The sequence below is a fragment of the Pseudonaja textilis genome, chromosome 10 (assembly GCF_049901715.1).
Source record: "Pseudonaja textilis isolate UNSWEBS1 chromosome 10, rPseTex1.2, whole genome shotgun sequence".
NCBI lineage: Eukaryota > Metazoa > Chordata > Lepidosauria > Squamata > Elapidae > Pseudonaja > Pseudonaja textilis.
In genome coordinates this window covers 24,834,940-24,860,991 of record NC_141999.1, presented here as the reverse complement: position 1 = coordinate 24,860,991, position 26,052 = coordinate 24,834,940, and the positions used below count along the sequence as shown (strand labels likewise).

Genomic DNA, 26,052 nt, shown 5'->3' with positions numbered 1-26,052 from the left:
TTCAAGCCAAGTTTTAACCGGCTGGGCTCAGGCACGCAGACATGATACATCCAACAAACCAGGTTATGGGGTCTGCAACAGGGGGGTTTGGGCTCTGCCAGGCAATCCGTGGCTTGTCGGAATTCTGTGAAGTAAGCTCCAGAGGTAAGAGGGCACCTCTGAGCATGTCCTAAGTGCTTCCTGACTCAACAGGCGACCAGACAGCCTCCGAGCCTGCTTTGGGGGTCACTTTGGGGGGGGGGGTCCAAGAGTGGGTGTACCTGACTGAGGACCCTCAGACAAGCTGGAGGACGAGGCGGAGGGGCCCAGGAGGGAGGCTTTAGGACGCTGGGGGTGACCGGGGCCCAGGGGAGCCTTCAGTCCCAGCTGATCGGCCACTTCTAGATGGTCTCCTGGGTGGACATAGTCGAAGATGCTGCTGCCGGTCAGCTCCACCTGGAAGAGCAAGGAGAGGTTCAAAGGTCAAGGGCGGCAGGTCACCAGGCCTTCAACTGTTCTGGAGCCCCTCCCCCAGGGTTCCCACCAGGTGTAAACCCAGAATAACTAAAGCAAGGTGGGAGGGAGGAAGGAAGGGAGGGAGGGAAGGAGGGGGGAAGGAAAGGAAAGGAAAGAAGGAAAGGAGAGGAAAGAAGGAAGGAAGAAGGAAAGGGGAAAGGAAAGAGGGGAAGGAAGCAGGAAAGGAAGGAAGGAAGGAAGGAAGGAAGGAAGGAAGGAAGGAAGGAAGGAAGGAAGAAGGAAAGAGGAAAGGGAAGGGAAGGAAAGAGGGAAAGAAAGGAAGGAGAAAAGGAAAGGAAAGGAAAGGAAAGGAAAGAGGGGAAGGAAGGAAGGAAGGAAGGAAGGAAGGAAGGAAGGAAGGAAGGAAGGAGAGAAAGGAAAGGAAGCATATAAGTCTTTGGAAACTAATTAAATGAAATCTTAAACTCTAGATTCAGACCTGATTCAGGATTTCTCCCTGTCCATCATTTACTTGGGGATGTGTGTGTGTGTGTGTGTGTGTGTGTGTGTACCCCATGATCTACTGAGAGTAGAGCAAACCGACCCCCCATTACACTCCTCGCTTGAAGCAGCCAGTCTATGGGGCCAGTATCCCACAATCCCCCTCGTCGCCCTTCTCTCAGGTCCTCTCTTGCCCGGGGGTGCACGGATGCCTCTGCAGGAACGGCCCCAGCCCCATTTCTCTCTCTCTCCTCCTCCTCCTCCTTCCCCCAGGCCCTTGGCGGCACCCCCAGAGCTCCCCAGGAAAGTCACATTCAAAGTTAGTCCCAGGGGGAGGGAGGTGTGACCCCCCAACTCAACCCCTTCTTCGAGACCCTGCTGGGCAGAAGTCGACTGCTACCGGTTCACCCCGGTTTGAGCGAGCCGGTTGCTAATTTTATCATTTTTAATTACCAGTTCAGCGAACCGTTAAATCCCACTCCTGGCTGGCTCCGCCCACCCTCCCCTCCCCGGGTCCCCCCACAGCCCATTTTGGATGCCAGGTAAGTACAGGGACTGTGTGGTGGTTCAGGGTGGGCAGAAACGGGCCTTCCAGAAGTTCTGGGCCCATTTCCAGCCTCTAGAGGGCCTCCGGAGTCTGGGAGAGCGAAAACAGCCCCCCCACACACACCATGGTGCAGGAGGCCGACTAGGCCACGCCCACCATGGCCACACCCACCCAGCAACCGGGCAGAGAGCCGGTTGCTGACATTTTTGAAGTAGACCCCACCGCCTGGGTTCCACGACGGTCAACGAATTCAGGTTCACGTCCCCCGCATTGCAATGAAGGCAGGGCCAAGAAATCGATAGATAATCAGGCAGAAGAATTGGCTTTCCCTGCTGAGGGTGGCATGCATTCCAAGGAACTAGTCCTCATTAAAGATGCACCGGCAGCCAGGAGAAAGGGGAGACGTCAGAAGGCGGGGAGGGGGAGCTCAGCCAAGGGGGGAGGGGAAGGGAGGGGGAAGGAAGCTCTGTTTCTGGGTGGGGATAACCGACATGGCTGCTTCTAACAGCTGGCAGGGCAGCCATGTCCAACTTTCATTGTGACCTCGACAAACCCATCCGGGGGAGGGAGAGAGGGAGGGAGGGACTTCACACAGCGCCTGGATGGACACAGAGGGAGGGACAGACACACACGCACATATATATATATATATCACTGTCCATTTTGAATACATAGCACAAAGACTGCTTGAATACACAGCTTCACAAGACAGACACTTTATGGAAGAAAACTGTGGCCAGATCTGGATGTTTTGCTTTGGGTACCTTGAAGACCCCCAAGAAGGCACCAAGGAAAACAGGCCGTGGAGAAAATGCGTTGCATCCCAGACAAGCCTGCGCGAGCATCACTTATAATGCTATATATTTCACATATCCTTAACATTAAAAAAAAAATACGTTAAACGCAACAAAACGCATCGGAACATTTTTAAAAAACCAAACATGTTAAAACATCTTAATTCAAAGTGCAGTTTTGGGAAGCGGGTGGGGGGAAGGACAGGGAGGGCGGGGGCGATGCCAAGGGCCAGGAAGCCCGAAGAAAGGGGAGCTCCAGCGAAGGACGTCTCCAGGGCGCCTGGCAAGGTGGACGCAGAGGAAACGGAAGCGCCCGGCAGCCAGGTGGCCGGGCTCCAGCCTGGCATTGTGAGGTTGCCCGGCAGCTAGGAAGACATGGATGGTAGAATGCCATTTATCTACTTGGCATTAAGCTGTGCCCGGCTCAACTGCGCGCACACACACACACACACACACACACACACACACACACACACACCAGGCACCTCGACCTTCCTCCCAGGCCCACGGCAAGGATCGCCCCCTTCCCCAACTCAAGGAAGGAGATCAAAGGCCGCCGTCTCCTTGCCGGAGGTTCGCTCTGGGCGTGCGAGTCTTGACAGACAAGCGGTTGAAAAGGCCGGCGTGGGCGCTCGCCCTGGGGCTACGGCAAGAGAGACGCACCTGCTAGGCTGAGCAGAGCCAGGCACGGGTATCCCTCCCTTGCAAGGGGCCTGGAGAAGCGATGGGTGGCAGGTAAATTTCTATCTGGCTTTAACAGTTAAGATGGGATTAGAACTCAACACCTCCTGGGGATTGGCTAAAGTCATCCCACTGGCTTTTATGGCTACGGTGGCAGTTGAACTCCCGGCCTTGCGCTTTCTAACCTGGTGCCTTAACCGCTAGACCAAACTGCCTCTTTATCTATCTATCTATCATCTATCTATCTATCTATCTATCTATCTATCTATCTATCTATCTATCTATCTATCTATCTATCTATCTATCATCTATCTATCTATCTATCTATCTATCTATCATCTATCTATCTATCTATCTATCTATCTATCTATCTATCTATCTATCATCTATCTATCTATCTATCTATCTATCTATCTATCTATCTATCTATCTATCTATCTAAAAGCGAAAGACCCCTCACACATCATCACAAAATCTCCAGAACTGTAAAGCCTACAAACCTGAAATTTGGCACCTATGTTCCTTTTGGCTTCTAGGGGCTCCCTAAGAAAGAATTTTTCGAAATGACCATCAGAGCATTTAGAGTATTTCCTATATTATTATTATTATTATTAACACGCTCTGATGCTAAGGAGTTTCTACTCCCCCTCCCCACCTGGAAAGAAATCTCTTCGAAAGGCAAAATCCAAGCAGAGGAGTTTCAGGTTTAATTTCATGGCAGCTATCAGCTTTAGTCCAGAACAGTTGAGCTAAGCCACGCCCAGGCTCCTTGTTGTCTCCTTCTTGCTCACACAGCAAATACTTTTTCAGTTTCCAAACAGCCCTCAACTCCCTCACACACTGACAGGACGCTAGCCAGATGAATACCGATGGATGCCGGTAGGCAGAGGCAGATTTTTTTTTCTCCTTATTTTCCTCCCCCCAAAAAGAAGCCCCGCCACATAGTTTCGTAGCGGAGCACATGGGTATAGAGCTAATATTTCATAAATGTGTATTTCTACATCCAAGTTTGGGTCTGCTCATCTTGTTCTCAGCTCGACTTTGGGTGGATGAGAACGTGGGAAATGTCTCCTCTCCTGGCTGAGCCCCAGAGGAAAAACAACAGGGGCCATTTGCGGCGGGCACGGTGCAACCCCGGGTCCCCCAATTCTGGGGTGGTTTCCTTGCGTGTCCTGAAGGAAGGAGCGAAAGGGGCTGGAAACGGCCACCCCCAAAAAACGACAACTCGCCAGCCCCGGGAGGACGTCAGGACTTCGGACGACCTCGTCCAGAGACGGCACATCCTCCAGACATCCTTCCGGTGACTCACCCGCCGTTCTGGCCACCTCCTTATAGCCAAAGGATGAACCGTGCCCTGCATATTCTGCCAGGCGCCCCGTGGAAGGAGACAGCTGTCACTCTCACGTCAGGCGCCGTATCTGGGCTGAGGGCCAGCCCAGGCAAGCAGCTCAGCTTCTGGAGAGAAAAAAAAAATCCCCCTCCTTCTCTTCACCGCCCCCCCTCTAATTGCTTAAGGCAAGTGGGCGAGTTGGGGAGGGGGTCTCCCCGCGGACGGAGAAGCTGGCACCTGCGATTGGTGGGAGCCGGCATCATCGGCCCCGTTCTTGCCTTGTTCTCAAGGTGAAAAGGAAAGAACGCAGAGAAAGGAGATGGAAAGAAAAGAAACTGTTGGAAGGGCAGCTAAGGGACTTGATCCAGAAAAGGCAGGAGGGGGTTTCCGGTGGGATCTTTTGGGATCCGCAACGTTCCTTGAAAGACGGAAAGCGCAGCTCACAAAACCTTCTGCTTCGAGTCAAAATGGTCACCTGCAAAATTCCTGGGGTTCGATTCCTGCAGGCTAACACAGTTTTTCTCCTAAAGGGTGACGTGGGACTGTCTCCTACTCGATCAGGGGGTTGGACTAGAAGACCTTTAAGGTCCCTTCCAACTCTGTTCTTCTGAATTCTGTAGGATTCCCCCCAAAATCACTCCGGGCTCTGGCTGCCAGCAAGAAAGAAAGATGGATGATAAAATTTCTCCCTCTTTTTCTATCTGTTTTCCGTGATTTAAAGCAGGGATGTCCAACCTTGGCCGCTTTAAGACTTGTGGACTTCAACTCCCAGAATTCTTTGCTGGCTAAGGAATTCTGGGAGTTGAAGTCCGCAAGTCTTAAAGTGGCCAAGATTGGAGACCCCTGATTTAAAGGAGACTTTCCTATGGGGTGGGGTGGGGGCAACCCCCCCGCCCCACACTTGTATCAAGCTGTGCCCGACTAAATCAAACTAGGAGTACAGATAGTCCTTGACTTATAACAGTTCACTTAGTGACCATTTGAAATTACAATAACACTGAAAAAAAGGTGACTAATTTTCACACTGAAGAGCCATTGCCACATCCTGATTTTTCTCATGTGATCAAAATTCAGACGCTTGGAAACTGACTTGTACTTATGCCTGTTGCAGCATCCTGGATTCACGCAATACCCTTTTTGCAACCTTGTGACAAGCCAAGTCAAGGGGAAACCCTGATTCGCTTAACCACCGCGTCACTAAACTTAACATAACTGCAGGGATTCAGGGAACACAACCCGGGGCGAAAAAGCTCGCGAAACGAAACAAACTTTTCATTGAGCAGAAATTAGTTTGGAGCTCAGTTGCCGTCGTAACCCGAGGACTCCCTGTATTAGGAATGGCACCACAGATGGTCCTCGATTTACAACCACCCCATTCAGCGACAGTCTGAAGTTATAATAGCCTTTGCAAAAAAAAGGGACTTATGACTTACAGTTCAAACATGCGCGAGAAAGAAATGGCAGGAATGTGAAAAGGAGCCGGGAATATTTGGGAGGACGGGAGTGGGGGACGGACGGGATAATACCGCCTTCCCAGAATTTGGATGTAATCTGAAATTAAAAACCTGAAAGTGAACCCAAAGGTGGGTCATTTACGGGCGAAGGTGCCTGGCTCACAATCAGAGTCCCCTCCTTCCTCAACGGCTGGCACTGGGCCAGGCAGGTTTCCTATTTGAGGAGGGGGACTTTCTCCAGAATGTTGGGCACTTCTACAATTTCCTCCCCCCCGCCCCCCCGTCTTCCTGCCTCAGTTTCTCCTGCAAGAAAAGAGGGGGGGATAGACCTTAGCAAATGTTCCCCCTCGCCCTCCCTCCCTCTATCTATCCCTCCCTCTGTCTCTGTTTATCTCTATCCCTCACTCTTAATCTCTCTCCCCTCCCTCTCTCTCCCCCTCTTTATCTCCCTCTCTCTATCCCTCTCTTAATCTCTCTCTCTCCCCTCTCTTTATCTCTCCCTCCCTCTCTCTTTCTCTTTCCTACTCTCTCCCTCTCTCTTAATCTCTCCCTCCCCCCCTCCCTCTCTCTCTCTCTCCCCCTCTCTCCCATTTTCACTTTCTCTCCCTCCCTCCCCTCTCTCTCTCTCTCTCCCCCCGACTCTCTCTGCCACCGCGATCAATCAATTCCCGCTCGGAGGGAGCCGGCTGATCATTGATCATCAATTACCAGGCGATGACGCCTGGCTGGTGTCATTTCCAGGGGAGATAATTGTGGTGGCTCATTATGTATGTGGCAGAGCGACTGGCGGGCCGAAAAACCAGACGGCGGATGTTCTGGGCACTCAGCAGGTGAGGCTGGCGAGGACACGGACGAGGGCGTCAAAAGAGCCGTTTGCCGGGAAAGGTGCCCTGAGCCACCCACTTAAGATCGTATCAGCATACTCAAAAGATTTCTACAAGTAGTACGATCTCGTTCTCTCGGACAACAGCTAGTTCAAAGTCACGATGGCCTTGGAGAGAAATGGTTTAGGACGGAGGGGGGTCCCAACCGGGGGTCCAAGATGATATTCCAGGGGGTTGCAAAAACTTGGCTTCAGAAGTTTCAAAGTCATCCTGTCTAGGCACAAGGATACGCCTATAATTATTTACTTTTGTTAAGTGGTGTGGTGTAGGGTCTCCTGCCTAAGCAGGGGGTTGGACTAGAAGACCTCCAAGGTCCCTTGCAACTCTGTTATTCTATATTCTATTCTATTCTATTCTATTCTGTTCTATTTTACTTTATTCTATTCTATTTCACTTTATTCTATTCTATTCTATTCTAATTTATTCTATTCTATTCTATTCTATTCTACTCTACTCTATTCTATTCTATTTACTTTATTCTAATTCTATTCTATTCTAATTCTATTCTATTCTATTCCATTCTATTTCACTTTATTCTATTCTATTCTATTTTACTCTATTCTATTCTATTCTATTCTATTCTACTCTACTCTATTCTATTTCACTTTATTCTATTCTATTCTATTCTATTCTATTCTATTCTATTCTATTCTATTCTATTCTACTCTATTCTATTTTACTTTATTCTAATTCTATTCTATTCTAATTCTATTCTATTCTATTCTATTCTATTCCATTCCATTCCATTCTATTTCATTCTATTCTATTCTATTCTATTCTATTCTATTCTATTCTATTCTATTCTATTCTATTCTATTCTATTCTCCATATTCTCTTCTCTTCTCTTCTCTTCTCTTCTCTTCTCTTCTCCATTCTCCACATTCTATTCTATTCTATTCTATTCTATTCTATTCTATTCTATTCTATTCTATTCTATTCTATTCTAATCCAATCTATCGGAAGCATTCTAGGGGTGCAGGGTATAGAAGAGGTTGGGAGCCCCGGTTTTAGAACCTGCCCTTGCGCACAATACCCACCTGTGAAAGGCCCAGGTAAATAGACACCGTCTCAGAGATGTAAAGGAATTTCCCCTCTTGGTTCAGTGCAAAGACGAAGCCATCCAGGGACTGTGGGGGGGAAAAAGGAACACAATTCAACCGCGGTTGTGCGTGTGTGTGTGTGTGAACACAAAAACAGTCTCCCCGACATGCAACTCCCTCCTTCTCCCCAGCAGACTCGTGCCGGAGCCCCCCTCTTCAGGGAACCCCTGTCTCCTTAAGGTGCTTTGGGGTGTGTGACTTTTATATTTCTGCCTAGTTGCAGGTGGCTTTTCAGGTCGGAGATCCCCAACCGCGGCCACTGTAAGACTTCTGGACTTCAGCTCAACTTCAATTGAAGTCCACAAGCCTTAAAGTGGCCACGGTTGGGGACCCCTGTTGAGATGTTGGTTGGGGTGTTGAGGGTTGGCTAAATACCACACACAAAACAGCCCAAAGCACAGAGAAAAATTCCTTGGGCTCTAGAAAAGAGTCCAAAAGCACGGAAACTCAAAAATTTTGTTTTCGGTGAGCGACTTAGGTTAGATCCTGCAACATCTCTCTTGGAACATGTACACCTTCATTGATGGCCGTGACAGCATCGTTACACTTCTAATTCTTCTTTTTCCTGCTTTCCTTTTTTTTCTAACTTTCCCCAGGCCTGTATTTGAGCTGTTTGAGAAATTCAATAAAGATATATCGATATCGATATATAGATATATAGAGATATCTATATCTGTCTATCCATATATCTATTGTATATCTATATCTATCTATATTTATTTTCTTATGTTTTTGCAGGTATTTATATGTATGGTATTCAGCTTTATTTGGGTATTTTCTTTCTATATCTATCTATCTATCTATCTATCTATCTACATCTGTATCTCTCTATCCATCTCTCTCTCTCTCCCCCATCTATATCTATCTGTCTGTCTGTCTGTCTGTCTGTCTATCTACATCTACATCTACATCTACATCTACATCTACATCTATCTATCTATCTATCTATCTATCTATCTATCTATCTATCTATCTATCTATCTATCTATCTATCTATATCTATATCCAATACAGAAGCCTGATGATGGCAGATGAGATTCTGCCGAAACGTTGCTACAACTTTAAAAGCACAACTATAATGACGTGGGAAAATACCCGAACAAAGCTGAATACCATACATCTATATCTGTCTATCTATCTATCTGCCTGTCTATCTATCTATCTATCTATCTATCTATCTATCTATCTATCTATCTATCTATCTATCTATCTATCTATCTATCTATCTATCTATCTATCTATCTATCTATCTATCATCTTTCTACACCTGCCTGCCTGCCTGCCTGCCTGCCTGCCTGCCAGCCTGCCAGCCTGCCTGCCTGCCTGCCTATCTATCTATCTATCTATCTATCTATCTATCTATCTATCTATCTATCTATCTATCTATCTATCTATCTCTATCTCTGTCTTTCCATCCGTCCATATCCATATAGATACATACACACACACACACACACTTGCACACACATATATTAAAGGTAGTGATTTCTTGGGGATCCTCCAGAGAAGCTGCAGAGGGAGAAAATGGATTGGGGGGGGAGAATAATCAAACAAGCACTCTTCTCCCCCCACCACCCCCGTTTCCAAAACTGTTCCGGAAAGTGGAAATGGCTCTCCTGGGCGCCCCAAGGAAGAAGCCTGAAATGGCCCTTTGAGTCTAACCATGGCAACTCATCCGCCACGCCAGGAAATTTGGCTTCCTCATCAACCCTCCGAAGCTGAGCCATCACCCTCCCAAGGCAAAGCACACACACACACACACACACACACCTCTTTTCAAGGTATTTTCAAGGGGGGAGTTACAAAACCTGCCCCAGAGCAGGGAAGACGGATTTCCTGAACTCAGAGCCTGAAGTTTTCCAAGGTTGGAGACAAACCCCTCCGGGCACATAGTGTGTGTGTGTGTTGGGGGTGGGGTTGTCTTGGCTTTGAAGGGCACTAATAAGGGCCCCTCCTTGCACAAGCAGAGTCCGTGAATAAAGGTGGCTGGGCACAAAACCAGAGGGCTCTGCTCATTCATTTCCCTGGGATCTGAGTTCAAATCTTCAGAGAGATGGAAGGAGGTGGGTTGTTTTTTTTCTACCAGTCACTTGGTTGGGGAAATAATCTTGCAAGGGACCTTTAATGCAATAAAATAAGTTGATATCTATCTATATATCTATCTATCTTGTCTATCATCTATCTGACTATTATCTCTATCTACCTACCTAATGTATCTTAGCTAGCTAGCTAGCTATCTTAGCTATCATGTATCTATTTAACTATCATCTCTCTATTTCTATTCTATCTACCTTATCTATCATCTCTCTCAATTCTATCATCTATCTCTACCTACCTATCTAATGTATCTTATCTAGCTATCCAATCATCTATGTTTTCTTAAGTTTTCGCGGGTACTTACATGTATGGCATTCAGCTTTGTTCGGGTATTTTCCCACGTCATTGTAGTTGTGCTTTTAAAGTTGTAGCAACTTATCATCTCTCTATTATCTCTCTCTCTCATCTACCTACCTACCACCTACCTACCTTATCTATCTTATCTATCTAGCTATCATCTCTCATCTATTAGTTAAATCACCTCTCTGTCTCTCTCTTCTATCTATCTGATCATTTCTCAACTGCACTGCTTTCACAAGTAACTCAAGACAGCAAACCTATCCAACACACCTTCCTCCGATTATTTCCCCACAACAAGCGCCCTGTGAGGTGGGTTTCGCTGAGCGGGAAGGATTGGCCCAAAGTCACCCAGCCGGCTTTCAGGGCTATGATGGGACTAGGAGTCTCTGTCTCCCATTTTCTAGCCCGGGGCCTTCTTCTGCTACACCTCCTTCTACTTCCTCATCTCCCGTCAATTTCAGCGGGGCAGCCCCCAATCTCCTCCTAATAAAATGGGAAGGGGGGGAACCCTGGGGATCCCCACCCACCCCCCACCCCCTTTTCTGTTCTCCTCAACAACCCCTCTCTCCCCCAGACATGCCCAACATCCTCTGGTGCCGACCATTTAATTGCTGTGGCCGCGACCTCTGAGCCGACTGGATGGGGGGAGAGGAAGCAATTTTATCTGTCGGCAGTAATTAACACGTCTGAACATTTAATTCCCCCGCCGTCCATCTCCCACGGCTCCAGCGGGGTTGTGCCAAAGCCTTTCCTCAACGCCACCTGTTGCCTGGCTGGGACCCTCACCTAGCCTAGCGCAGGGGGTCTCTCACTTTGGCCCCTTTCAGCCTGGCGGACTTCAACTCCCAGAATCCCCCGGCCACAAAATGAGCAGCTTTGTTCCAAGAGCAAAACTGACTGGGGAATTCTGGGAGTTGAAGTCGGCCAGGCTGAAAGGCTACCAATATTCTCCTTTTATTTGGGGTGGGAATTACAGGGCTGGCAAATGGGCCCCCCTCCCACCTCAGAACGGTTCAAATAGAAACCACCAATTATTACTTGGTAATAATTGTGTGTGTGTGGGGGTCTTTTGTGGGAAGAGAAGGCAAAAGTTTCCTGCCCACCGTCTGTTCCCCCAGTCTGGGGACAAATCAAATTGCTTCCCCATAAATCTACATTAGCTCCCGAAAAGGGGCTGGCGGAGGCGGCCGGCAGGACCAGGAGCCCCGGAGGAAATCTATTTCCGAAAGATCCCCCCACCTGGCCGAGGAGCCAAACCAGGTTAAGGCCTCGGTTTCCCTCTGTGCCGAGGCTGGAGCAAGGCCCCTAACTCAATTGGTCCCCTCGCCCACCGCCCCCCCCGGCTCTCTCCCACCTGCCTCCAGCGCTGGCTAATTAGGTTCCCTCCGAGGGAGGGAGGGAGGCGCCCCCACCCACCCACCCCCCTCAACCCACCGTGGCTGAACCAGCCGAGCCCAGAGCCATGGCCGGAAGGCAGAATTTCTGGGTCTTGAGAGAGAGAGGGAGGGGGGGGCTTACAGGGAGGGGGGGATCTGTGGGGGAAACTGGTGGCAGGTGGGGGGGGGGCAAGCGAAGGCGCAAGAAGGGACCAGAAGACGAAGGGGAAATAAGAGCTTCTTGCACGAGGTTTTGTCTTCCTGCTGTGCCTTCACAATTTGCACACTTGACATGCACAGAGGCCGAGGCCTGGAGTCTCGCTTTCCTGCCTTTATAGCTAACTGGAGATTTGTTTATTTTTTTTTATTCAATTTGTACAGTTCTCAAGTTACGGCTGTTTGCTTAAAGATGGTTCAGACCTATGACGGAGCGAGCGTGGGAGGAAAAGGAAGAAGGAGAAAGGAGGGAGGGAGGGAGGGAGGGAAGAAGGAAGGAAAGAAAGAAGAAAAGAGAGAGAGGAAGGAAGGAAGGAAGAAAAGAGAGAGAAGGAGGGAGGAAGAAAGAAAAGAGAGAGGGAGGGAGGGAGGAAGAAAAGAGAGGGAGGGAAGGAGAAAGGAAAGAAAGAAGAGAGAGAGGAAGGAAGGAAGAAAAGAGAGAGAGGAAGGAAGGAAGGAAGAAACGAGAGAGGGAGGGAGGAAGAAAATAGAGGGAGGGAAGGAAGAAGGAAAGAAAGAAGAAAAGAAAGAGAGAAAGGAAGGAAGAAAAGAGAGGGAGGGAGGGAGGGAGGGAGGAAGGAAGAAAATAGAGGGAGGGAGAGAGGGAAGAAGGAGAGAGAGAGAGAGAGAGGAAGTTGTCGTGGGAGGCGCCTTGCTAACCCCAGGCTAAAGGACAGAATGGGGACTTACCTGCAGGATGTGGCCCCCTAAGTGCTTTTCAAAGAGCTCCGTCAGCAGCCCGTTCATATTTCTCCCACCGGAAGCTGGAGAGAAACCGAGATCTCAAGGTCAGCCAGGAGGATCCAGCGTGGCAGCCGCAACCCCCCCCCAACCCACCCGCCCCGGTGGGCGTCTTGGGGTCACGCAACGGGCAGGATCAGGCTAAGAGGCCTCAAAGCGCCTGTGGCCTCTGCCCGCTTGGCCCTTCCGCCGTTCGATTCACCGGGGTCCTCTGCTTTCTCCAAACCTCAGCTCAGAGCTGGGGGACCTTAAAGGGCAGATCACAGATTCTCTCAGATCCCCCCCGCCATCTGAGACCCCCGATCTGAATCTATTCTAGACCAAATGTTTCTGAATCTTTGCCCTTTTACGATGGATAGACTACAACTTCAATGATAGATAGATGATAGGGATGGATAGATGGATGGATGGATGGATGGATGGATGGATAGATAGATAGATAGATAGATAGATAGATAGATAGATAGATCAATAGATGATATTATAGATGATAGAAAGATGACAGATAGATGGATGATAAATAAGATAGATAGGTAAGATAGATAAGATTGATAGATGATAATGATAGACAGTGATTGATAGATAAGATTGATAGATAGATGATATAGATAGATGATAGTGATAGATAGATAGATAGATAGATAGATAGATAGATAGATAGATGGTAGATAGATGATAAATAGATGATAAATTAGATAAGATAGATAAATGATAGACAGTGATTGATAGATGATAGATAGATAGATAGATAGATAGAGATAGAAAGATCAATAGATGATATTATAGATGATAGAAAGATGACAGATAGATGGATGATAAATAAGATAGATAGGTAAGATAGATAAGATTGATAGGTGATAATGATAGACAGTGATTGATAGATAAGATTGATAGATAGATAGATGATATAGATAGATGATAGTGATAGATAGATAGATAGATGATAGATAGATAGATAGATAGATAGATAGATAGATAGATAGATAGATGGTAGATAGGTGATAAATAGATGATAAATTAGATAAGATAGATAAATGATAGACAGTGATTGATAGATGATAGATAGATAGATAGATAGATAGATAGATAGATAGTAGGTAGGTAGGTAAGTAGATAGATGATAGGTAGATAGATAAAGGTAGATGGATAATAGGTGGGTAGATAGGTAGGTAGATAGATAGATGAGAGAGATGAGAGAGAGAGAGAGGACAGATAGATAGACAGATGTGGGTTAATCTGATCCAGGAATATCCAGAGAAGGAACAAATAAGCCAGGGGTTTTTGGCAGGCGTCTGCAGAGGAGGCTCTCTGGCCAGGACCCTCACCTAACGGAGGGGGGGGTGGAGAAGAAGGGGGGGCAGGATAGAGGCGAAGGAAGGCACTGAATTTGGGGAAGCCCAGGAGAGAGCAGGAGGGGGGAGGAAGGGAGGGGGAGGGAAAGGACAGGACGGGCCATTGTGTCCTGCACATTCCTGCCTGACGAGAGGAGAATACGAATCAAGTCCCGCATTCACAAGCGCCCCGGACAAGCTGAAAAGCTCGCCAGCCCCTAGGTTAACCTTTCCTCCAGCCCCACCGGCCCCCCTTCCTCCCCCCCAACTGGCTGGGGAACCAAGAAGGGGGAAAGAAGGAAGGTGGGCTGGAAAGGACCCCCCCCCAAACACACACACACACGTGTGGGGAATGCCGAACAGGCCGCATTTCATGACCCACGGTGGCCTCCCGAGTTCTTCCTGGTTTTCCTACACACCCCAAACCGCCTGTGCAGAAGTTCCAGAGACTTTGTGGGCTCTTTGGCTTCTTTCTTTCTCTGTTCATTTTGTTGATTTAATCATTTGTTTTGATGTGGTTGTGTTTGTGTGTGTGTGTGTGTGTGTGTGTGTCCACCCGAAACGAATTGAGAAGAGAAGCAACCCGGAACGAAGGAGGAGAAAATTTCTTTAAGTGTGAGAGCAAATTCGTCAGTGGCACACCTGGCCTCCAGAAGTTACAGGTGCCCTTAACAAACTGCAGCTGTTCACTTAACAACAGTGACCAGAAAGGGGCATAACCTAGGGTTCATTTCCCCCAAAGTTTCCCCAAACTCGCTTCCCAACGGTCTCGCTTAGCAGCGGAAATTTTGGGCTGAACCAGGGGTTGTAAGTCGAGAACTACCTATAGGTAACGCTTGGCTTGTTCGCTTTAGGCATCGATTGGATATGGGGCTACAAAGAACCCCAATCATTTGGGGGAAACCGATTTCCCAAGGAGAAAAGCAATAAAAAATAAAAATCATATTTTCCCCCTTTCTTCTTCTTCTTCTTCTTCTTCTCCTCTTTCTCTCTCTCTCTCCCTTTCTGTCTTTCTAAATCGGTGCAGCAGCTTCAGAAATGCCGCTCAGAACGGCTGCCTCGGTTATCTGCGCGAATTTACTTGTAACTAACAAACAAGAGACCGACTTGACAGACAATCAGGAACAATACCAGCTCCGCTAATTGCTGCAATTTCCTCTGTCATTTTCTTTAATTCCTTCATTTTTCCTCTCTCGAAATAACCCCACAGGTCAGACAGAATGCTCCTATAATTAAAAGCATTTAATGCAAGAATTAGAAAGCTGTTCACATGACGGGGAAGGGAAGGGGACAGAAGCTGGGGGGGGGGCTGTATTGTTAGCCCCCCCCTCCAATCTTTTCAGGTTTGCAACTTGCCAACTTTTCAAAGCCCTAAAACAGCATTTTCCCCCTCCCCCCCAAAAAAAAGAAAGAAAAAGAGAGAGGGGGGGAAGGAAGGAAGAAAGGAATGAAGGAAAAGAAAGGAAAAGGGAAGAGAGGAAAGAAAAAAGAAAAAGAAGGAAGAGAGGAAGAAAGTAAATAAAGAAAAGAGAAGGAATGAAGGAAGGAAGAAAAGAAAGGAAAAGGGAAGAGCGGAAAGAAAAAAGAAAAAGAAGGAAGAAAGGAAGAAAGTAAATAAAGAAAAGAGAAGGAAGGAAGGAAGGAAGAAAAGAAAGGAAAAGGGAAGAGCGGAAAGAAAAAAGAAAAAGAAGGAAGGAAGGAAAAAGGGAAGGAAGGAAGAAAAGGGAAGAGAGGAAGAAAGAAAAAGAGAAAAAGAAGGAAGAAAGGAAGGGAAGGGAGGAAGGAAAGAAAGGAGAGAGAGGGGGAAAATTAACTTGGAAAAGATCTGGTTTCTTTTCCTTACCTATTATATATTTTTTTATTTCCAACCAAAGAAGCCCAGGAAAACAGTGGGATGAATCCACTGGCATGTCAATCCTGCCCGATGACGTCACCTTGCAAAGGTTGCAGATCTGCATGACGTCATTGGGATATGTGGAACATGGTGGGGGTCGACCCCAACCCCGCCCCCCGGTTATGATTGGTGTGCAAAGCCAATGAATCCGTCCGTCAATAAAACGCACCTTTTATCCGACAAGACACAAAAGGGGCCCAAGGAAGCTCCCCTGAGAGTGGGTGGGCTTCATTTTAACGGGGGGGATGTCTCCAAACTTGGACGCTTTAAGAGTGGTGGGCTCTGCCCCAACACCCCTAATGTGGATCTAGTCCAACAAAAAATAATGGACCATGCGAGAAATGGACACACTCACATTAAAAATGAGAGAGGAGGAGGATTCTGAGTATTATTTAATCTGGCACAAATGGTATGAATGGGTAGAAGATGGACATAAGGAATAAGAAGAGGAGATTAACTATAAGAGACCTTAAGAAAATGACTTGTGGATATGTAAAATATGTAAGTACATAAGATAGAACTAATTATAGATTAAGGTAACAGTTATTGGTGAATGTATATTAAATGTATTAGGAACTATAAGATAACCCATGCCTGCAGTTGTCGAAACGCTGTTGAAAATATGAATATGATTTGAGTTGGGTTGGTGGAAAACACAAGAAAAACTTATTAAAAAGAAAGAAATTTTTGTGGACTCCGAGTGAGGGTGACCATCACAATGTTGCTTAGATGGTCTGCGACCAGCTCGGCCTAATTACCGAATTCTTTCCCCGAAGGCGTAATTATGTGGGAGAATAAAGCTACCAGCCTCACTGGGGATGATGGGTTCACAGCTGCAGCCCATTCTTCCCGGCCGGGCCATGACGGAATTAGCTGCAGCTGAGAGGCCAAAGAGCTTGCCCGTCTCCCTCGGAGGGGTTGGCTGGCGGAGTTTGCAGGAATCACAGAATTGGAAGGGACCTTGGGAGGTCTCCTAGTCCAGCCCGCTGCTGCTCGAGCAGGAGACGGGGAAAAGGGACTGAGAAGGGGAGCAGGATAAGGGGAGCATCTCTCCCAGAGACAATATCCCCCCCCCCCATGTATGGGGGCCTCTGCCGGCTACTCAGACGTTGCGGGTTACATTTGCCCTAAACCTGGCGACCCTCCTGAAGGGAACTGTGGTGGAATGGAGTCTGGATTCCAAAAGAGGGAGGGGCTGTTTTCCCAGAGGGCAAAGGAGCAGCGGAGCTTGAAACGAGGCTAGAGAGGGAGTTCAATGGCCCCTCCCTAGCAGTTTCCAGGATCTATCTATAGTTATGCTATCTATGGTTTCTTTAGGCTCTCGGTGGTTTTTCTTGCAGACATTTCATGACCCAACTAGGGAACATCATCAGTGCTGGGAGGGAAGGGGGGTTGTGGAGAGGAGGAAGAGGACTGTGGGGTCCTTGGTGGTCTCTGAGCTTTAGTATTAGAATAGAATAGAGCCGGAAGGGACCTTGGAGGTCTTCTAGACTACCCCCCTGCTCAAGTATACCATTTCAGCTTGGTTGTTTTCTTGTAGATGTTTCATGACCCAACTAGGTAACATCATCAGTGATAGGTGGGAGGGAGATTTGTGGAGAGAAGGAGGAGGAGGTGGGTGGAGGGACAGTGGGGTCCTTGGTACTCTCTGAACTTGGATGTTTTCTCGCCGACCTTTCATTACCAAACTAGGTAACGTCATCAGTGCTGGAAGAGAGTTGGGTTTATGGAGAGGAGGAAGAGGAGGAGAAGGACTGTGTGGCCCTTGGTGCTCTCTAATCTTGGTGATTTCCTCGCAGACGTTTCATGACCCAACTAGGCAACGCCATCAGTGCTAGGTGGGAGTGGGCCTTGTGGGGTGAGGGAGAAGAAGGGGAGGAGGAAGAGGAAGGCGTGGCACAGTATGGCAAGGCAGGCTCCCACCTGGGCATGGCCAGGCCAGCGATGCCATGGAGCGTGGAAACCAGCCTGTTTTTCGCCAACCCCTTTGCCAAACCAGGACAAAACCAAACCCCGTTTTGTTCCAGGTTTCACGCTGCTGGCTGGATTTATATTTACATATATTTATTTCATTACGTGCCTTGTTTTATTTATTCATCGCCTGCCTTTATTATTTTTGACATGTATTTACGACAGTTGGTCAAATTTTAGGCTATGAGCTCTTTGGAGTTTGTATTTGTGGGATTTAAAAAAACAATAGAAGGGGGCGTGGCTTTGTTGTGGGGGCCGCGGACGCCATCTTGACTTTTTTGACCGCCCTGGCCAATGCCTCTGCTGTGTGGCGCTTCAGCAGGTCCCCTAATACGTCCATTTCAGCCCCAAGCCCCATTTCCTAAATATTTGCTTTTCGACTTCCCCACATTCATGAAGTGACTCTGGGAAAAGTGAAATTAAAAAAAGGAAGGAAAAAAAAAACGGGCACCATTTTTCTTGTCAAATTAGGGGCAATTTGAACAATTGGTTTCCCTCCAGAGGTTTTGTAACGGCAGCGACTGATCAATCAGCAGGACTTTGATCAGGGTTTCCCACCACCACCACCAAGTCCCAGGAAGAGAGTCTGAAAGCCCCCAAAACAAAACCTGCTGCTAATTGTGCTAATGCAATTGATTAGGGTCTTGCTCCCACTCCAGACAGAGAGGGTAAGGGGGGGGTGTCTCTCTGCAGTCTGTGTGTGTGTGTGTGTGTGTGTTGTGTTAAGGAACTGCAGTTATGCAAGGTATAAAATGATGTCTCTTTGGTTCCAGGGAAGGAAGGAAGGAAGGAAGGAAGGAGGAAGGAAGGAAGGAAGGAAGGAAGGAAGGAAGGAAGGAAGGAAGGAAGGAAGGAAGGAAGGAAGGAAGGAAAGGAAAGGAAAGGAAAGGAAAGGAAAGGAAAGGAAAGGAAAGGAAAGGAGGGAAGGAAGGAAGGAAGGAAGGAAGGAAGGAAGGAAGGAAGGAAGGAAGGAAGGAAGGAGAGAGAAAAGGGGAGGAAAAGAAAAAGGGATGGAAGGAAAAGGAAGGAAGCAAAAAAGGAAAAGATGGAAAGAAGTAAAAAAGGAAGAAAAAAGAAAGAATGAATGAAAAGAAGGAAGAACAAAGAAAGGAAGGACAAGGAAGGAAGGAAGGAAGGAAGGAAGGAAGGAAGGAAGGAAGGAAGGAAGGAGAAGAAAAAACGGAAGGAAGGAAGAAGGAGAGAGATGGTAGGAGGGAGGAAAAGAAAAAAAGGATGGGATGGAAGGAAAGGGAAGGGAAGGAGGCAAAAAAAGAAAAAAGATGGAAGGAAGGAAGGAAGAAAAAGAAAGAATGAATGAAAGGAAGCAAGGAAGGAAAAAGAAAGGAAGGAAGGAAAAGAAAAAAGGGAAGGAAGGAAAGGGAAAGGAGGGAAGCAAAAAAGGAAAAGAGATGAAAGGAAGGAAGGAAGGAAGGAAGGAAGGAAGGAAGGAAGGAAGGAAGGAAGGAAGGAGGAAGGAAGGAATGTGCTGATGGAGCTAGAATATTATCCTTAAATATTACAAACGTTCTCAGAATTCTGGCATAATGGTGGCTAACCAGCCCCTGCCCCCCTCCCAAAATACATCTTGAAAATACTCAGGCCCACCACCTCACAGAGTCCTCCTGCCTGGCATCATTTCCTTTCCTTTCCACTCCTCAACCCTTCCAACAAGCCTTTTTCTCCCCAGGCAAGTTTCTAGTCCTCATTGCCAAGCACAAACTCCTGAAGCTCCAGGCATCCTCCTCCTCCCCCAACCAAAAGACGGGGAGGGAGGGGCAAAACACCTGAGCCATTTTGGACCCCAAACTTTTTATTTTTTTAAAAAAACTGGGACCCCCAGATGTCCAAGGGCAGAGAACCTCAGCCACCCCCACCCCCGTTCCCGATTTTTAAAAAGTTATTTGCGGCCTCCATTTGGCAAAGGCAACCACGAGCAAGGGGAGTTCCCTGCAAATTTGGGGTACCCCCACCCAAGACACCCCCACCCCCACACACACCCCCGTGAGCTGGGGAGGAAGGAGAGAGTCAAAGAGGAACCAAACGGCCCCCTTCCCGGTCTCCCCCCCTCCGCCAGCCCCCTCCTTAGTGCTGGAATCCGCTGCTGCGGGAGAGGAGGGGGTGTGAAGGGTGGCCCCCACCCCCCCCCACCTCCCCCCAAAACAATAGACAGATGTTATCCCTAATGCTCAGCACCCTCGTTATGGGGCTGGTAATTACCCCACAGCTAATGATAGTAATCAGAAAATCCGCAAGCCGTATTCTTCCCAGGCAGTTAATTTAATTAATGACAGACTTTGAAGCCGCGTTATTTAAATGGCGATTTATTGCCTGGCTAATCAATGCCATTTTGCCTGGGTAAGGGGGCTGCGGGCAGGCGGGTCTGGGGCGGTGAGCCAAGCGGGCTGCCCGTGTGCTGGAATGGAGCCTTCCATTGGCCCCGGGGGCTGGGCAAGCGGGCTGGACTAGATGGTCTCTGGGGGTGGGGGGAACGACCCAACATGTCTTCCCTGCGGGCAACTCTCATTCGGTGAGCGACCGTTTGAAGTTACAAGGGTGCTGGGGGAAAAAAAAAAGCATCTAGGACCATGTCCCACACTTATGACCGTTGCAACACGACTTGGTCACAAGATTCAAATTCAGATGATGGATGACTGACTCGGATTTACGACAGTAGCAATGTCCCTGATGGGGGGGCATGTCATCCCCTTTTTTGCGATCTTCCGATCATCAAAGTCAACGGGGAAGCCGGATCCGCTTAACGACCGTGCTGCTAACTTAAGGATGGCCGCGATGCACTTACCAATGGCGTCAAGGAATGGTCGTAAAATGGGCCACGCGTCCCAGAATGAATGCCTCGCTTAGCAATGGAAGTTTTGGGCTCAACCGGGGGGTGGTGGTGGGGGTCCTGGGTTGAGGGACTCCCTGTCATTTTGCCATTGGCCCCTCCCTAGGGCTGAGAAAGAGTGGCTGGCTCACAAACAGGCCAGCCGGGTTCATGCCCGAAGCACGATTAGAACTCGGGACCTCCCAAATTGTAGCCTGGTGCATTCCCCAACCTGTCTCTCTCTCTCTCTCTCTCTTTTTTCGTTTTTTCCTTGCAATAAAATTCGGGTTTTCCCACCCACCTGCCCACCTGAAGCTCTGCAGCCCAGGTTGGTCACCTCCAAGCCCCCCCCCTGCCCCCCCTGTGGTCAGTGCCCCTCCCCCCGCCATCCCCGCCCCCCCCCCTCCCCGCATGAGTCCCCTGCACCCACCGTTGCCCCCTGGGGCCGGGCCCTCTGCCCGCAGGGTCCAGGGAGGGTCGCCCTGGAGGGCGAAGGTGCGCATCTTCAGGTAGGTGATGGTGAGCCGGACGATGGAGGCCTTGTCCAGCTGGCTGGTGATGGCACCGGGCAGCGGCAGGAGCTTAGCCAGCTCGTAAAACTCGAAGTTTTCCTTCCCTCGGCGGGAACGAGCGGCGTTGCGCGACTTTTCCTTCCGTAGAGCCTGCAGGCTGAGGGAAGGAAAGGAGGAAGGGAAGGAGGAGAAATGGGGAAGGGAGGAAGAGACAGAAGGAAGGAGAAAAGGCAGAGGGAGGGAGGGAGGGAGGGAGGGAGGAGAAAGAGAAAAGGGAGAAAGAACGAAGGAAGGGAGAGGGAGGGAGGGAAAGGAGGAAAGAAGAGGGAGGGAGGATAGGAGGGAAGGAGCAGAAATAGAGACGGGAGGAAAAGAAAGAAGGAAGGAGAAAGGAGGATGGGGGAGGAAGGAGAAAGAGAAAAGGGAGGAAGAGAAAAAGGGAAGAAAGGAAGGAAGGAGGGAGGAGAAAGAGAAAAGGGAGAAAGAACGAAGGAAGGGGAGGGAGGGAGGGAAAGGAGGAAAAGGAGAGGGAGGGAGGATAGGAGGGAAGGAGCAGAAATAGAGACGGGAGGAAAAGAAAGAAGGAAGGAGAAAGGAGGATGGGGGAGGAAGGAGAAAGAGAAAAGGGAGGAAGAGAAAAAGGGAAGGAAGGAAGGAAGGAGGGAGGGAGGAGAAAGAGAAAAGGGAGAAAGAAAGAAGGAAGGGGAGGGAGGAAGGGAAAGGAGGAAAAGAAGAGGAAGGGAGGATAGGAGGGAAGAAGCAGAAATAGAGACGGGAGGAAAAGAAAGAAGGAAGGAGAAAGAGAAAAGGGAGGAAAGGGGAGGAAGGAAGGGAGGAAGGAAGAGGAAAAAAGGAAGAAAGGAAGGAAAAGAGGGAGGCAGGCATGAAGGAAAATGACCTCAGGGAGAGTGGGCCAATGGTCCTCCAATTCCCATGTACCCCAGCCAGCATGGTCAGGGATAATGGGAGCTGTAGTCGAAGACTATCCAGACATGTACCAGTCCTGGGAATTTAAACCCAGGCGTCATAAATCCGTCATTTTTTTCTACCGAACAGCCAACCAAATGGATTACTTTGACAAAGCTGCCCATCCCCCACCCCATCATTCCCCCAGGGGTCTCCATGCCCGCAAGGAAGGGGGGGGGTCCCAGCAACACCCCTCCGGCCTTCCAAACAGCCCTTCGAGGAGGGCTGAGGGAGCATGCCAGGGTCTAAGGCAGAGGCCTCCAAACTTGGCCACTTTAAGACTTGTGGACTTCAACTCCCAGAATTCCCCAGCCAGCCAGCCGTGTCTGTCTCTTGTTCTCCTCTCCCCCAAAGAGGAGAGATTGCAGAGGAAGGGATTGCAAGAGAGGAAGCTCTGCTGGTGCTGGGGGATTCTGGGAGTTGAAGTCCACACGTCTTAAAGGGGCCAAGTTTGGAGGCCTCTGGTGTCGGGTCTCCTGCTTGAGGAAGGAGTTGGACATAGACCATAAGAACATAGAACCATGGGGTTAGAAGGGACCTTGGAGGTCTTCTAGTCTAGCCCCTTCCTCAAGCAAGAGACCCTACACCGGAGGTCCCCAAACTTGGCCACATTTAAGACTTGCGGACTTCAATTCCCAGAATTCCCCAGCCAGCCAGGCCTGCTTTTCTCTCTCTCTCAATCTCCTAAAGTGGAGAGAGATTGCAGAGGAAGGGATCGCAAGAGAGTAAGCTCTGCCGGCTGGAGGATTCTGGGAGTTGAAGTCCACACATCTTAAAGTGGCCCCGTTTGAGGACCCCTTGGTCTAAGGGGACCAAACACAAGCTCTCGGTCATCAGAGTGCCCCCCCCCGCGCCAGCGCAACGCCCACTGAATGCCAACTTACCAGGGCACCGGCTGGTTCTTGACCAACAGGCCCTGCAGGAAATCCCACTCCACGCTGACACACTTGAGCTCGCTGCCATAGAGAGAGGCCATTGCGCCTAGCACAGAAGGTCCTCCGGCCACTCAGGACGTCCTCCGGTCACCGGTGCCCTTCACGGACGCAGCCTCCTGAAAGACATTGGGGGGGCAGTTGAGAAAATCCCTGTCACACCTCTTTTCCTTAATCCAGGGAGTCCTCAACATACGACCACAACCAAGCCTGACATTTCCGTTGCTAAGCGAGACGCTCTGCTCCGGTTTATGACTCTCCTTGCCTGCTTGGTTCAGGACATCATGGCTGTTCGCGAGTTAAGTCGCCCGGTCGTTCAGTGAATCTGGCCTCCCCACATTGATTTGGCTCGACAGAAGGATGCCAAAGGGGATCAAGCGTCGTAAATACGAGTCAGTGGCCCATCTGAATTTTGATTGTGGGCTTGTTGGCGGGGCGGATATTACAAAGGTCGTAACTTTGAAAAACCTGTCAAAACTCACTTTTTTTTTTTTTTTTTTGCGGTGCTGCTGTAACTTTGAACAGAACTGGGAGAAGGGTAGACTTCAAGTCCCAGAATTCCCCAGCTAGCCTGGAGGGGTTCTGAGCTCTTGATCAAAGGGGAGAAAAACCTCCCCCCATAAAGAAAAATTCCTGTTCCTTATGCTTGGGGAGGGGTGTGTGTCAAGCTATTCTCCAAGGTACCCGAAGGCCAGAGAAGGAACAATGGATGGAAACGGATCCAGGAGAGATTCAACCTGGAAATAAGGAGAAATTTTCTGACAGTGAGGACAATCCACCCGTGGAACAGAAGTTGCCTTCAGAAGTTGTGGGAGCTTCATCCCTGGAGGCTTTCAAGAAGAGACTGGACTGCTGCTGGTCAGAAATGGTGTAGGGTCTCCCGCTTGGGCGGGGGGTTGGACTAGATGACCTACAAGGTCCCTTTCAACTGTTGTTCTGTTCTGGTTGAGATATCTGACTAGACAGCTATGCTAGAAAAGGTTCAGAGAAGAGCAATCAGGATGATGAGGGGACTGAAGGCTAAAAGATACGAGGAACGGTTGCAGGAACTGGGCCTGGCTAGTTTAGGGAAGAGAAGGCAGGAGAGCAGCCTTCCGATATTTGAAGGGAGAGGGAGAGAAAGAGAAAGGAAAGGAAAGAGAAAGGAAGGAAGGAGAGAAAGAAAAAAGAGGGAGAGAAAAAGGAAGGAGAGAAAGAAAGAAAGAGGGAGAGAAAGAGGGGGAGTGAGAACAAGAGAGAGTGACTGGAGGATGAAACCTATGATGAATGGTTGCAGGAACTGGGCCTGGCTAGTCTAGTGAAGAGAAGGACCAGGGGAGACAGGAGAGCATCTTCCAATACTTGAGGGGCTGCCCCAGAGAGGAGGAGGAAGGGGGTCAAGCTATTCCCCAAAACATCTTTGAAGGCCAGACAAGGAATAATGGATGGAAACTGAACAAGGAGAGATCCAACCTGGAAATAAGGAGGAATTTCCCGACAGGGAGAACCATCAACCCGTGGAACAGAAGTTGTAGAAGCTTCATCCCTGGAGGCTTTCAAGAAGAGACTGTCAGAAATGGGGTAGGGTCTCCTGCTTGGGCGGGGGGGTTGGACTAGATGACCTCCAAGGTCTTAACCCTAACCCCAACCCTAATCCCAATCCCAACCCTAACAACCAAGTTTTCTTCTGAAGTTGTCAACTTGCCCCCAATGTGAGATCAAGAGATCCAGAACCGACGTGTTTGAGGCCACCAACCGCTGGATTTGCAGCCTCCCGTCCGAGGAGCTGGTTCCTTTCCGGAAAAAGAAGGATGACACAGATGTGGGGGGGGTCCCCTTGCCTATTTAAGGGTTACCGGATGCTTGACCCCTTCCCCAGCGAGGGGTAAGGCAAGAGCGGGCAGCCTCTCTAGCTAAGGAGGTCTGCCCCCCCAGCCCTCCCCCCATTAGCACCAGGAGGGGGGCTGACCCCAGACTTCAGGGCCAGAGGTCGCCGCAGAACCGCCACGGAGCGACCGACCGAGCGACTGACCGAGCGGCAGCGGCCGCCTCCTCGTGGGGGCCTTTTCTGTTTCTTTCTTCACCACTCCAATCGCCCATAAATCGAGGCAGGCAGCGCCTGTCACTTACTTCTCAACTCCGAGAAGAGAAGGACATTCCCAGGACGAGACCCGGGCCGGAGGAGCAAAACTGTTCAACATCCTGACACGGAGCCTTGTTTGGCCAGGGAGGGCGACACGCTTTCGCAGCACACGCACCTGTCTTCAGCCCTGGCACGTCTTGCCAGCCGGGAGCAGAAGCCCCTTTTTGCCAGGCGACGAGCCCGCCGCCGGCCGCCCGTCCTCTCCCTCCGTGTCCGTCCCTCGCCCCCACCCCCCCCACCGTCCCCACGCATCCAACGGGCGAGCGCCCACGCATACCGATCCGGTGGCACGCACAACTGCACTCGCACCCCGTCTCCCATACCAATACAAAACCCACGCCTCTTGCGCATATAAAATGGAGATCATCAATAGACACGCCGCCTGGCGCATACCAATGGGCAGCCTCGGGAGCTGGGCTTAGACACCTTTGCCAGCTCAGGCAGGGCGAAAGCGGGCGGGGGTGTGTGTGGGGGGGGTGAAGGCCTTCGCAGAGTCCTGAAAGTTTGCAAAGGTTGGCTTTGGGGAGGGGGAAAGCGAGGGCAGGCGAGGGCAGGGGCAAAATTAGGAATGATAAGAGGGTCTCAGCCCGCTTTGGAAGGAAAAGGGCAAAGGGGAATTGAAGTGGGGGGGCTGTATGCAGACTTGCCTTTATGAAGGTTGGCCACAAGGAAGAGGTTTCAACTTAACCGCAGTTGGCACGATTGTAGGAGAGCCACCTCGGTCCAGGGTACCCCAAACCCAAAAGAATCTGGTTGCACCTTCCCCAAAGTCTATTCCAAGACAGATGCTTTCACCCCGAAACTTCCGCCTTTTTAATACCAGTCTGGCAAAAAAATAAAATAAAATGCCAATTTTTCCCGATCCTCGGCTGAAGGGGTGTAGAGATGGCGTTGGGTTGAGCTGCTTTCGAAGCAGCCCGATCACCTTCCAAACAGCACCAACCCACGTTTCCACGGGCCACGACTTTCTCCCGGTGAAGGGATTTCCCGGATCATCTCGTGGTCACAAGATTTTTACCAGAGTGGGGGCTGGGGGGATAAAGC

General features: G+C 49.4%; 1 protein-coding gene across 3 annotated transcripts in view; it reads right to left on the bottom strand.

Annotated features, from left to right (window-relative positions):
* Window positions 1-25,827, bottom strand: part of NPAS1 (neuronal PAS domain protein 1) — a 38,578-nt gene extending 12,751 nt beyond the window's left edge. Inside the window, exons 1-6 of one of the 3 annotated variants that reach the window (XM_087940210.1) lie at window positions 25,652-25,827; window positions 22,839-23,002; window positions 20,907-21,145; window positions 12,406-12,479; window positions 7,664-7,753; window positions 261-435 (exon numbers count right to left, since the gene is read on the bottom strand). In XM_087940210.1, coding sequence (XP_087796336.1) covers window positions 261-435; window positions 7,664-7,753; window positions 12,406-12,479; window positions 20,907-21,145; window positions 22,839-22,930 — 670 coding nt within the window. In that variant the 5' untranslated portion in view covers window positions 22,931-23,002; window positions 25,652-25,827. Of the gene's footprint in view, window positions 1-260; window positions 436-4,267; window positions 4,374-7,663; window positions 7,754-12,405; window positions 12,704-20,906; window positions 21,146-22,838; window positions 23,003-25,651 lie in introns of those variants that run through there. The other 2 variants (XM_087940211.1, XM_087940212.1) reach the window with 2 other exon arrangements.
* Window positions 25,828-26,052: the final 225 nt, after the last annotated feature.